The sequence below is a fragment of the Ambystoma mexicanum genome, chromosome 10, assembly GCF_040938575.1.
Source record: "Ambystoma mexicanum isolate Mex_15411 chromosome 10, UKY_AmexF1_1, whole genome shotgun sequence".
NCBI lineage: Eukaryota > Metazoa > Chordata > Amphibia > Caudata > Ambystomatidae > Ambystoma > Ambystoma mexicanum.
This window is the reverse complement of record NC_090932.1, coordinates 71,760,806-71,774,980: the sequence shown is the minus strand read 5'-3', so window position 1 is coordinate 71,774,980 and position 14,175 is coordinate 71,760,806. Positions and strand designations below refer to the sequence as shown.

At 47.9% G+C, this 14,175-nt stretch overlaps 1 protein-coding gene across 1 annotated transcript in view; it reads left to right on the top strand.

The window, feature by feature from the left end:
- Positions 1–14,175, top strand: part of PRSS56 (serine protease 56) — a 135,861-nt gene that overhangs the window by 23,859 nt on the left and 97,827 nt on the right. The window contains exon 3 of the mRNA XM_069617542.1: positions 12,133–12,333. Within this exon, the coding sequence (XP_069473643.1) occupies positions 12,133–12,333 (201 nt within the window). The remainder of the gene's footprint in view (positions 1–12,132; positions 12,334–14,175) is intronic.

Here is a 14,175-nt window from a genome sequence, read left to right as displayed (position 1 = left end):
GGGTATATATATTAAATATATTAAATGAAATAGAAACAGAGTTTCAAAAAAGGAAATAGATCTACCTTCTGAAAAAAGGAAATGGCATGTTTGGCTGCACAAGGGTTCAAGAAAGAGCAGGGCCCTGTAGCTTAAACACAGATCCCAGCTACAGCCTCTCAACCTGCTCAGCTACCGCCTCTTGTTTCTGCCTGAAACAAGGATCTCCTGCTGCAAGCAGTGCGGCTTCATCGCAGAGTGAAAACACAGAACATCTCATGAAAAATGATGGGAACAGGGACACTCAGGGGTGATATGATATGAGAAGTCATTCATAACGCGCCTGTACACAAGTGTTACTAGGCGCGACTAGACAAGGGAGGGAAGACATAGGGAGGATAAGACAAACGATCTTACTAGGCCTTGTGTCATCCAGATCATACAAGTGTAATACAACGCAAAGTGCAGGGGGAGAGGGAGCAGGAAGTGCCGCTAGGGCAGCATTGCGCTGAGTAAGTGCAGCTAAGGAAGCACGACTTTGGGTAAGTGCAAGGAGGCAGGGGACTGTAGGGTTACAGTTACAGCCCCTAAGAGCGTGGTAGGCCTGGAGGCAGTGCAGGGGTGACTGATCATGAGGAGCATGCTACCCAGTGAGACGCTGAGGGTAGCCAGACTGGGTGGGGTGGAATCACAAAGCAGGAGTAGAACACTCACCAAAAAAGCACACAGAGGCTCGTACACAGCAACACATCCGGTGGGTCAAGCTTTCTTTGTTATCGCCTTTGGGGTAAACACTGGATGAGTCAGGGGTCGGGGGTGTCACACAGCCTAACACTGTTAGATAGCAGTGAGGCCAGCGTGCAGAGAACGTTTAAAGTGAAACCTCCAGCCACAGCATGTTCATGTGATCTGCCCAACTCTAGGAGCAGATCACAGGGGGGAACACTGCACCTTGCAGTCCTTTTGTAACCCAGGCCCAGCTAGTACCCTGTCATGATGCCCCCAATTGGGTTTCCCGTCCAGTGCAGTGAAAAGGCAGGAAGGAGGTGCTAACGATAATTTTAACTGAAACAGTTGAAAGGCCCTGTCGCCTCCCCTGCCTAATCACAACTGCCCTTAACTAAAATGCTCCTGCAGTGACAAGCTGGTCAGTGCTGGAGCACTTGTGATCAACATTTGCAATACCAGCTGGCACACGATATACTCTTTGCCATGATTTAATGCAGTGAAACACGGCAAAAACCGCTTTCCATCTTTGGCGACGGGTGAATAATGATATGATATGATATGATACTTTATTCATATAGCGCCTATACACAATGTGTTTCAAAGTGCTTGAAGGCAAGGGAGGGAACAAGGGAAAATACAATGACATTCTTACAGGCCATGAACAGTTAAGGATCTGAAATTAACTATCGTACTCGGTCTGACGACATTTCAGATAGTGCAAAAGCTAAGACATAGATAAGGAAGGGAGGGGGAGAGTGGGAAGGAAATGGAAACAGACAGGTGACTACTGTACTAGGCCTGACGACATTACAGATAGTGCTGGAGGGAGGTGGGGGAGGAGACAGACATGGTTTCTACCATACTAGGTCAGAGACAATTCTGATAGAGTAAGTGCATAGAAGAAAGTAAGGGGAGGAGACAGGAAAAGGGAGAGGGGGAGAGAACAAAGAGTAAGCAGTCAAAAGAACGGAGAAGCAAGAGGGGAGAGCAAATACAATTGCAGAAGTCAGTAGTAACACATAATGTTGCAAGCCAGGATACAAGATGAAGATGGGAACAGCATGATTCAGGGCCACCATGAGTACAAGATGCAAAGGAAGTCCAGCATGAGAGATGGGAAAGGGTGACGCACCGTAAATCAATGCAGTCAATAAAAGTCAAATCCAGCCCTGGTCACAAGACGGTGATGGTGAAACCAGAATGTATCAGGACAGACTCCTGCAGGAGTAGGCTGGAGGGGGTGGATTGGGGCCGTTGCAGCTCAGTTTCTACCAGGAGGTACAGGCTGTCACATTATGCTCATCCCAGACGTGTTTGATTGGACATAGGTCTGGAGACTCAGATGGAGTCCTGGCCCAACAAAGCCCCTGGCTCTCCATGTGAGCACCAGATGAATAATGTGTTGGGCAATAACTCTGAAGATGATCTGCTAACATGGGCAATAACATGTTCAAATATTATGCTGCAGCATACAATATGCATGCCAACTAACCCACCCACACATGGCAACTGGACACCCTTCCCAACAGACATCAGAGCACTCCGCCTCTACAGACATCTTGCAAACCACAGCTCCAGCTAATGTATCCTAGCACCACAGGCATACACGCCTCCCCGCAAGACACACATGACCTCATGCGACACTTAGAAACAGGCCCATAAGCGGAGCTCAGGGTGCTTCCGATCGCCACACATCTACATAACCTTGAACCTACTAGTATTTCCCTTCTCTCCCCAATAACCTTAGCCGTCCCCCCTCACCCCCCATTTCATATCCCCCCGAGTGCCTGGAGATGATGCAAATTGCAGTGTAAAATAGTATACATTTAATTGTGGTAACATAATATACTGAAAACCTATTGGCGTGCTTCAACAGGCCACATCTCTGGGTATTTGGGGTTAAAGCCCCCCCTTCCAGCACTATCTACCTTCATCTCTGCTTCCAACTTTATCTGTAACCAAGTACCAAGAATCTGTAACCAAGAAACCCCACGTGTTGCCGACACCAATGTAACCATGAATCATGCCAATGTACAATTTCATGTAACAGCGCCTCTATGCCTTTGGGCTGTAGTGTACTATAAAATTGAAAATAAATAAAAGAAATAATATTTAAAAAATATCTGAAATGTCGTCAGGCCGAGTACGATAGTTAATTTCAAATCCTTACTGTTCATGGCCTGTAAGAATGTCATTGTATTTTCCCTTGTTCCCTCCCTTGCCTTGAAGCGCTTTGAAACACATTGTGTATAGGCACTATATAAATAAACTATCATATCATATCAAAACAGTGAGGTACTGCATCAGTGAAATGGCCATTTGTGCCAAGAAAAAAGAGCAATATGCCCAAGTGCCATTCTCAAGCACAGTCGTGCTCCCCTGTGCTGAGGACGGGAAGCCTAGCACAAGTCGCGCCCAGAAACACTTGCGTCTAGGCGTGTTATAAATGCCAAATCATATCATATATCAAGGCAACGTATGAGTCTCTCGACGCACGCTCTGACACACTCAGTGAGTGTAACCCAAATAGATCGAGTTAATGGAAACCGCACTTCCCAGAATGCCTCCTTTGTCCAGAAACAATGGGTAAGAACTTGTAAACATGAGTAACTTGGGGTCGGGGGAGGGGACACATATACTTTGGCTAGTCGCACTCGATCCACACTTGACTCCCGCTCCGGGCTGCATTTCTCCATCCGCAACAAGTCAGGTCACATGGATCACTTGTCCCAAAAGAAAACTAAAAAAGACAATTGTATTCATTCTGTGGGGCGTTTCTGAACCAATATGGTACGACGTTGTTACATCGCCAGGCTTTTTTTCAGTTTTTTGCCGAAAATGTTCAGCCGAAAAAACTCATCGAAAAATATGGGGGAGGGAGTTGGTGGGTAAGGGGATACAAGAGCTAGGGCGGTGTGGGGAATGGAGACTAGATAATAGGAAAGGGAGGGCTTGGGGGTTACTACACCAAATACAAAATAAAAAAATAGCCAAAAACTTTCTGCGAAAAAAAACAGGTGATCTAAGAACATAGAACTAACGACTACAAACTTGTTCACACTGTGGCGCCCCAGTGCAATACAATTTAGTTGGATATTGTATAGCACAACATCTGACAATTGGGAGGCCTGTTGGTAGGGTGACCAGATTTCGAAAATAAAAAACCGGGACAGGCCACTTACATAGAAGTAGGACTACAGCTCCAGCGGTGAAACTGTAGTCCTACTTCTATGTGGGTGGCCCGTCCCGTATCATGTTGCAGCACTGGGGGCCCTGAGGCTATTTTAAATTTAAAAAACCGATCCGGAATTGGAGGGTGGGGCGGATACCATCCCGGTTTTTGGTTAACTGGTGGAAAAATCATGATATCCGGCCAAAAACCGGAATGGTATCCACCCGATCCACAAATCCCGTGACAGGGTTTTTAAACTTAAAAAAGTCTCGGGACCCCAGGACGCAGGTTCAGATTCCCAGACAGTCCCGGCAAAATCAGGACGTCTAGTCACCCTACCTGTTGGGTATTGGCTCTGATAAGCGAGCGAACGATTGGAGTGGCTGGGTGTGGTATTGGTTGGTGCCACCTATAACGCCACTGCCCCGGAGGAGCGATACTCTCACGGAGGCCTCCTTGGAGCAGAAGCAATCTTTCATGATCCTTTTGTGGTTTATGCACTGGGTGCATGAACACTTTGGGACATTCCGAAACGCAAAACATTTGTGCGCTGTGATTGGCTGAAATGCCAGTCGTTTCAGCCAATCAGAGTGCATGAAAATGTCAGGCTTATTAATTGACCGAAATGTTCACACGCCTGGGCATAACACACAAAACACAGTTCACACTACACAACAAATTCTGCACTGCTGGCACAATGGCAGATGTAGTGGCTTTCTCCCCCCATCTGCTGTCTTAATGGCATAACCCCAATGTCGTGTATCCTCACTAGAGAGAGTCTAAGCGAGTTAGGTTAGGGCAAGTGGAGTGTGTGTTGTGAAATGTGAGCACCAGGTGTGGATATTCGGCTGGGCCGTGGTGGGTTACTTGACAAGATACTGATACTCCTGGGGTTGAGTTTAGAGGCTGTTGAAGCATCAGGGCAGATGTTTGTTTTGGTGGGGTTGTGTGTAATGTGATTGCAGACATGGCGGGTGAGAGGGCTGAGGGAAGGCTTGTTATCCGAGCCTCCTCACTTGGACCCGGCTTTGATAGGCTGTGCTGGAAAGTCACTGCCATGCAGGCAAGCTGGGCAGGATGTGAGGCTGGTCGCAATCTCTGGGATTCTGCTTCAAGACTTGATTCGCTCTTAATCTGGGGCTCTCCTGTGAGGTGGCGCTCTACCTTTCTATTAGCAACAGAATCCCAGGCCAATGGGGGTCTTGGACGCCCCTATCCCCCAGACTCTTTGCGAGTCACATCTTCCTACTGCACCGGCTTCCAGCTTCCTGATGGACCAGCCCAGGATTTCTGTACTTGGAGCCTCACATAGTTCCAACGTATGGACTTTTTGGAGGCTCACCAATGGGGCCTTTCTTTGGCCCCCTGGTTCCTTGTTATTCTCCAGGGCTGGCCTAGTCTCACGGTGCTTCCTGCAGTTTGGCGTGCAGGTTTCTTTTTGTCCTATCGACCCCATCGGTCGAGGTGGCTTGGTCCAGCATTATTTGGTGTTCCTCGCCTAGTTCAGCTCTTTTCTGCGCTTTGTTAGCGGGGCCTAGGAAGTGCGACTCACCACCTTCACGCATCCGGGGAGTGGACTGCGCGGCCTCTTCCAGCGTCAGCTTTTCACTCTCCTTCGCCATCAGCAGCCACTGCAGGGGCGCAACGAAACCTACATCTCGGGGAGGGGTGGGCTGAGTGGTGATGGGAGGGGCCGCTTCAGAAAAAAGGCCGGGCAAAGTCAGAGGCTCTGCCCCCCGCCCCATGGTCTGGTGTGAGGACCAACTATCAAATAGTATATTTTAGAGCGCAATATGCGGAGAGGCGATGGAAGTCTTTCTTCAAAATAGCAGCTTTAATGTTTTACTGAGTTTGTTCAAGTACGTTTTTCTGCACAAACACAGTAAAACTTTAACACTTGAACGCCGCCAGTTTCGGAAAAAGGCTTCCCTCACCACTCTCCTAACAAAATGCAAGTGCGCACATCCTGGGGGGCACCTAGGCTAAAATGTAGGCAGGGGCTAACCCTTCAAATGTTGGGAGAGGCGCCAACTTCAGAGACGGTGGAGGAGTGGCAAACTTACTTGTAGAAGGGCATCGAACTTCATTACTCATTGTAATGAGACTGTTCTAGTGCAGCTTCAATATTACAATCAGTTAACTCTCTCCTTCAAGTCTGAAAATACCCACTTCTTGCAGATCCTGAAGGTCCTACAAATTGTGAAAATGGCATATTTTATGCAATGAAAGACTCAATATCATAGCATAACAGGACATTTTAGAGTCTGGGGCAGTACTCTGGACGGCCCAAGCAACTTCAGTGGCTGGGAGCAACAGGGGAGAAAATGTAATGTTGCTTCTACCACAGTTAGTCCGCTCTACTAGAATCTCTGGTGAAGTGACTGGCTGGTGAGATTATGTCTGCCTGTCAAATGAAGTAATATGAAACTGCGGGGGGGCAGGTGGGCAATGCAGCAGTAATGCAATTCTATGTGACAGTTTTGGAGCCACTAGCAGAGGAGCACCAGGGTACACCAATGTGTCCTTACACTTATTTAAACTGTCCTATTGTAAGGGTGTATACGTAATCTATTATAAGCACTCCAATTGTTGCAGTTGAAGTCAGGGTGAGATTACGTTATTGGCTCGGGATCACACACTTTCGTTAAACAGAGAAGCAGGAATTTTAACCCACCCTGCAATTTAGGCAGAGCCACCTTCTTCCACGCTTTAATTAACTTGGAACAAATATTTATGTCTTGGGTGTCAAGACCTACAATAATACTGTCCTATAGAGTTTACTTGCAAAATACACAAATTGCATAAAAGCTTCATGACAACATGTAAATCCTTATAGCAGCATGTTGGGCCAAAATAATATCAGTGTCCCTTTATTTTCCACATCCTGAATGGAAAACTATAAGATGCAAAAGGCAAAATATCTTTTTACCCACTTTATTTTCAGTGCTTTGAGACACACAATAAAAGAAGTTGAGTCATAAACTCACTTAGGTTTGGAGATTTGTCACAAACCTCCAGTGTGGTGTTATGTATGGTGTTAAGAACATTCAACTAAGGACATCAAAGCAAACTTTACTTTTTAGCATATCAAGAAGTTATGGGTATGAACACATTTTGAAAGGGTGCTTTATTGTGTTGCTCACTTTAAGTGTCGCAGATGTGCAAGGTGACTGGTGGTCTTTCAGTTGGAAATTCACCATCATGCATAAGAAAGGCTATGCTGCTGATCACAAAAGAGACGTGTGGTCGAGTTCATTACGACACTGGCTGCAGAGCCAGGAACGCAGCCTGTGTGTCTCAGGCGGGGCTGGGACTCAGCAGATGCACCAGCCCACGCAGGGGGTGCTAAAGGGGCAGCTGGCATAGCGGGCCGCCCCTCTGGCCACCCCCTTCATGGACTTGCCACCTCTCACCAAAGGGGCAGAAGTGCATGCCCCCCTATGGTACGGCTGGAAACGGCCTGGCCTGGGGAGGCACTTAAATAGCCTGGGCTGAGAGGTCCAGGTCTCTCTTCCAGCCCAGGCTATGCCAGAGTCAGCCATTCAGAAGATGGGTAGATGGGAATCGGATCGGTATAAGTTATATATCCCGGCCAGAGGGCAGGACACAGGGGTGCAGCCGGGGATGTGAGGGGATGTGAGGGTGAAATGAAGAATTCTGGTGGTCGAGTGTGGTGAGTGGGTCAGATGGAAGGGGCGTGCGTTATAACATTGGTGTTTTCTTTCTATTCCAGCGGGTTGCACAGTCTGGGTCATTGGCCATTCTTTAATCGCCCCAGCAGAAAAGAGGGCCCGAGCAGGGCCTAGGCGAGGGGCCCACTTAGGATTTCAGGAAACTGAGCTTGTCTGGCTGAGCACACCCGGCATGCGATTGTGCACTTTGCTCCCTGCGGTGCTCAGCCAACTGGCCCGGATGGGGGCACCCAGGATGCTCATAGTACTCCTTGGGGGTAATGACCTCGCTGATTTGGGAAGGGGTCGGTAACTTAAGGAGATGCAGGATGGCATCAGAAATTTAGGGCGGATGCTTCCTAAAACAGAAATAGCATGGTCGGAAATGCTCCAGAGGAGTGTGTGGCATGGAGCAGGGTACAACGCAGCCATGGAAAAGTCTAGGAGAAGGGTCAATAAAAACATGGAACGATTTAGCAAGAAGGGTTGGCTTTTGTCAGTCACTTCATTTTGTGCGATAGGGACCCAGTGGACTTTGCTAAAGACAGGGTTCATCTGTCCAATGCCGGTACGGATACCTTCAACTGAGGGCTGCGGGGAGTCCTGTCAAGGGCAGGATGTACATAGTTTGAGAGGATCTATCACTGAGACCACACATAATTGCAACGGCCGAAAATGCTGACTTTTAAAAAAATTAAACCCTCTTTGCACCACATAGACATGCGGGGGGAGACCCCCGCAGCTCCCTTTATTACTATAATATCCCATAACCCCCCACATATATGTGTTTTAAGGGGGTATACATTTTTTTTTAAAGTCGGCATTTTCAGCCGTCGCAATTCTCAGGTCGACATTTTTGTACGATTCCGTTTGTGATGGTGAGTATGAGAAATACAACTGATGCTGTGGGGGCATTCTGGGTTGCGGAGGTGCCACCCCCAAAGCATGGCGAAGTTACAAGGGCGGTCCAAGAGAAGGAGGCACGCTGCGGTCTATCTGCGAGCTATAACCACTGGCTGCATCAGCCAGGATGGGGGAGACGAGCACTGATACCACTAAGGATGGTTGGGTCTCCTCAACAACTAATGAAGTGGCCTTGGGTTCGATCCATTGTCCAAATGGGAGTGACTGAACTGGCAGTCGTATACCAGGGTGGGCCGTTCTCACAAGAGCGAAAATGCAAGTGAGAGGGGCTCACTGGTTTGGAATTGGACTATGTAATATAGGATTGGCAAAACCACCTGGGAAAGAATGATGTTTGGGGCCAGGCATTCTTATGGCCTGAGCAGGGCTGGGACCGTCCGATAGGATGACTCTAAGAAAGCGACCATGTGTTTTTCCAATAAAATGTTATATGTGTTTAAAAATTCGGAAAAGGTCTCTGTCTCATCTCATTATATGTGAGCCCTGTATATTATGTATTACTGGGTGGGGCCATAGTAGGGGTGAGCCCCGCTATGGGAAACAGGCAGTGCTTGATCATCCGAGCCGAGCAGATAATAGATTTGCCTCGAAAGAAACAAAATGCGCCCAGAAGCATGTTCCTGATCCTCTGAACTGCTAAAGATCATGGAAGCCCTGCCCCTCAGCTAACATTTGGGGGAAGGTGGGCTTCAGCCCGGCCAGCTCAATGACATTGCGTGCCTAAGCCACTGATGCCATTAGCTCTTTGAAAGGTTTGCCAGGCTTGATATTTGCGGCGATAGATTTAATGTTGCTCTCTGTTCCGTCTCAATGCATGAGTATAATGTCTGGCTGGAAGTGACGCATCTATCACTGTGGGGAGGAGACGGGAGGGAGTGTCTCTACTTGTAAGGCTACTCTTGCATTCATTTTTACTTCCAAGGATCAATGGTGGAGTTCCTTCTCTGCCCCACCCTCTCTCGGATTTAGGGTGGGTTTAAAGTTAGTGCTTTGAAGCCTGTAGCACCTCCCTCTCTCTGCTTATTGTGTCCAGCATCAGCTGGAATGCTTGCTCCTCCCTTATTGAGGAAAAGGTCTGATAGCCCAAGTAGGTCTGCATCCCCTCTCCCTCTTCCCTACCTTGCATAAATGTCTGAGGGTCTGACATTGGATGTCTCAGGTGCCCCCAGTTTCTTTCTTTCTGGGGTTCATCGTCTTTGTGACCTATCCCTGGCCCTGTGTCAAGGGCCCCGGGGCCCATGAGCCTGGCCATTGTTGTAGACAAGGGGTTTTCTGAAGTCTTTGGTTTTTTTGGGACACCATCTCACCTTTTCATATGACATCATTTTCGGTGGACATTTTAGCCAGTGCTTATGGCATAAACAGTGTTACGGGGGAGAGGGGGACGGCCTATGCTCATAGCGGGCGCCCATCAGGGCCCCTGGTGATTTCATATAGCAGATGACAGGTTTGGCAGCGTATGCAAAAAACATGAGGGCAATTGTTAAGACTGGACCGATGGGGATGCAGGAAAATTCATCGAGGTGATGTTGAACTGCCACAATTGTCAGCCATTTGCCGCAAGCATGCCCCATATTGCCTGGCCTGTGCATTGCCTACGGCACGTCTCCTTTCTCCTTCTTCGTTCAAATCAATCCACTCCCCCTAATTACCCAAATGAGGCCTCTTCTGAACTAGCTGTCTTCACAGGCTTTGAGTCCCCAGGTGTGCTACAGGCTAAACCGGGCGAGTGAGTGTGTGTGGGTCCAGTGCTGGAAATGGAAAACATTTGAAGGGGGTTCCAAAAAGGGCTGTGGTGGGAGCAGAGTTTGGAGGAAGGGGCAGAGTTCCAAGGAGGCGGAGTTCACATTGGGCAGAGCTGGCATTTGAACTCAGATGAAAGGAAATGTTCAAAATAATAGTTTTAAAATGGTGCAATTTCTTTCATGGCTTGAAAGTACATAAACCATAGTAAGATACGCACACAACTTTTCAAGACATCTTTCTGAGCACAGCATGTACCGTCCGTGTCAAAATGTTTTTTGATATCCCCAAAACTACAAATACCAGAATGAATTTGGGAAAGGCCATGGTCACCGAGCCTGCGAAGCTGGGGGCTCTGCGATCATTCCGTTTTCCAAATGGATTCTGCTTTGTGCGCACAGTGCGCTTCCAGCTCTGCCACAGGGTCTTTGACCCTTGACGAACCTGGAGCCTCTCCTGAGTGATCTACTCTGCTCTGTGCAGGGCCCTCTGCACACAGAGCAGATTAGATCACTGAGGGAAGCCCCCAGGTTCGCCGAGGGTCTGCCTTAGCTCCTGCTGTGATATAGGTAGGGGGCGGAGCCAGAAGAGCGCTCATGTCACCAATATTCTCTGTGCCGCTCCGCCCCCCCACTCAGCAAGCACTTTCGGTTGTATGCCGGGGCTGAGGCAGAAGCAAGCTGGATCCTGAGATCCAGCTAGAGATCTGATGCCGGATCTCAGATCCGGCGAGGGCCGGCCCATTGGCCAGCACTGCGCGTGTCAAAGTTAGCAACAACATACCTCATAATTCCTCAGCCAGTCGGTTGCCGGGCACTATAGGAGCGCTGTACACTCTGGGGACTGTGCAGGTGACTAACAGTGGTGGGGCACTCTCCGTCTCCGACCTGCCCTCCTCCCTTCCCAGCTCTTCTCAGTCACTGATTCATTCTGGGCCTAACACAGCCCAATGCAGTAAATAGCTAAGTGAGACTGGTAAACGGCGTGGCTAGCTAGACCGCTCCTTCTCCACACCGAGATATACACTTGTGTAGGCAGTGTCCGCTTCTGCTTCGCCACAGTTCACACCACATATTAGACTAGCACTGCTGACCAACTACTGGCCTATTGATCCTTGCCTTTGCCTCCTATCTTCTTGTACTAAAGCTGAATATCTATGTGTCTGCATGGCTTATTATTCATTTGAATCTGTGGAAATCTACAGGAGAGGTTTGCAAGTAAAAATTACCTTTATTAGCCCATGAAGATCATTATTGACCTCCTCCCAGCCAATCAGGATGTTCGGAACATAGTCAATAACTACCGGTATTGACTAGAATCTGATAATTCTGAGTGCAAAGACAAATTGAGAAACAACAATGCAATTTCCAGGCACGATTTCTTTCCACAAGCCACTCCCTCTCTGGGCGAATCTTCTTTTTACCGCCACTCTAAGTTTAACACAACAAAGAGAAAGCTAAAAGATGGGGAAATGTGTTCACATTCTCAGCAAGAAACCATTTTCTTTTACATCTAATGCATGCTCATGTGAAATCCATTCCAGGAGTTCAACTCAGGGTTCAATTAAAATGCATAATTTAGGAAAAACAACTTGTTATTTAAATCCTGACATTAAATGTTGTAACTAAAATTGACTCACTATTAAACCACCCTTTCTGATTTCACCACAAGAAATTCAAAAAATGTATTGCTTTCACCACTATGTGTACTAAAAGCCTCCTAGACCTCTGGGAGCGGTCATTATCGCTTGGGATAAGGATCCTTCCCCAACCTCTGGCTCTCGGCTTTGCCTCAGGCCATAACTCGGGAGTGGGTCATTATCGAGCGATAATGACCCACTTCCAAGCTCTAGAAGGCTATAGTAATGTTCAAGTGTAAATGACACTCTAATTGGAGTTCCGGTCTCATTTCCAGTGCCGGATCCTGCTCAGGCCCTGGAGCCCAGCTGCAAGGAGGTCCTGGAAACCCAAAGAATTCCAGAACAGTCCAGAAGAAACTGGGCACTGAGTAAGGCGTGCTCCCACTACCAGCGGCTCTGCCCAGAAGGAAACCCCACTGCAGAGAGCTGCATCCAACTGATGGCTGGGAACTGCAAGCTCAGGCTGCAGGAGTGCAGTAAGTATCTCCACGTCACCCCCACTTGCAAGGGTGTGGTGCATTTATAGTCAACATGCGTGTGCCCAAAGGAGTCTAACTTCATGTGTATTCCCAAAATGTCAAGCTTGTTTTAGGAACCTCTTTGAGCACACCTAAATGTTGCCAGAAGGTTCTAGGGCTGGGTGTGAGCGGTGTGAAAGTGAAGGGAGGTGTCCTAAATGTGTAGGTTGTGTGAAGTAGTAAGGTAATTTGGAGAGAAAAAAGTTTGCAAATTATGGGTGCACATATTCTGACAGCAGTAAGTTACACCTGATTTCTTTGTGAACACCGCTTTCAGGTGTAAATTAATCCCAAGAAGAGGATTAATGTTTGCCTGGCATAATTTATTCTGAATAAAATGGGTGTCTGTTACTAAGGCCCTAAGGGTACTGAATATTGTACCTGGCATTGCATTAAGGGTCCCCTTAAAACTGGTGACTTGAAGCCAGAACAACAATGTGACTAATACACCATAATAAAGAGTACAAAACTAACGTGTACCAAAAACATAGGGGGTCATTACGAATTTGGAGGCAGCCATGGTGCTATTAGCGCCATGGCTGCCTCCAAATGCGGGTCCAGGTCCGGTCTGGCTGTATGGGGACTTACCGGGATATTTCGACCTATGTGGACCCGGTAAGTCCCCATTCAGTAAACCATTCCCCATTCCCATTTGAGTCCCTATAGGGCTCAATGGGAATGGGGAAGGCGCTAATAACGGGCCCGCAAATTGCGGGCTCGTTATTAGCTCTAAGGTCCCTCAACGGGACCCGCAGAGAACGGCTGGTCAGACCAGCCGTTCCTGCTGGGACCCGCTAAGGGACCTCGGAATAGGGCGGTAAGGGTTTACCGGCACCGGCATCCTTACCGGTACCGGTAAACCCTTACCGCCCAACTCATAATGACCCCCATAGACTTGGAAAAACTGAGTAACCTAAATAAAAAGTTACACAGAGACAGAATTTCCAAAAACAGACTGTTTAAAAAAATGTAGTAATTAAAAGTGACATTGTTAAAAACTTTGCATGGCAAGAATGAATAGATGCAACTATGTTTCTACTAAAACGAATGCCAACATATTACAGTGAAATGAAAAAGTAGTCAAGCTAGCATAGAAGGTTAATGGGGGTGCACCTCATTGAGCAGGAATGATAGGGCTAGTTCTTTTTGTTTAATAATTTGTATTAGAATAATGACAGCATGAATTAACAGCAGACATATTATCTGACAGATGATAAACTAGCCTTAAGTAGGGAGTTGAACTACAAATAAAGGTGGTGTTATGGAGTAAATAGATTAACAATGTATAAGTATGAGAAAGAAAAAAGAAAAAAAAACAGACCAGAAACTAATACACTAAGGGCCTCATTACGACCTCGGCGGTGGCCATGCCGCTATTGGCGGCATGGCTGCCGCCGAAATCGCACCCGGGTCTGGGTCCACAGAATAAGGAATTACCGGGACATTCCGAGTTCGGAAGGCCCGGTAATTCCTCCCTCCAAGGACCCGGACCCGGTCCTTCCCCATTCCCATTTCAGCCTCCACAGGGCTGAATGGGAATGGGAGAGGGAGCAAACAACGGGCCGATTACGAGTTGGCTCGTTGTTTGCTCTCTCTTCCCCTCGCGGGGACCCGGTAAGCACGCCTGGTTTGACCAGGCGTTACTTCCTGGGTCCCGCGAGGGGACCTCGTAATGAGGCGGTACAGGGTAAACGGCACCGGCACCTTTTACGGCGCCGTTAACCCCGTACCGCCATGGTCGTAATGAGGCCCTAAGAGTTTAGATATGTATAGTTCTACGTTAAGGCACTCTGCTTTTAC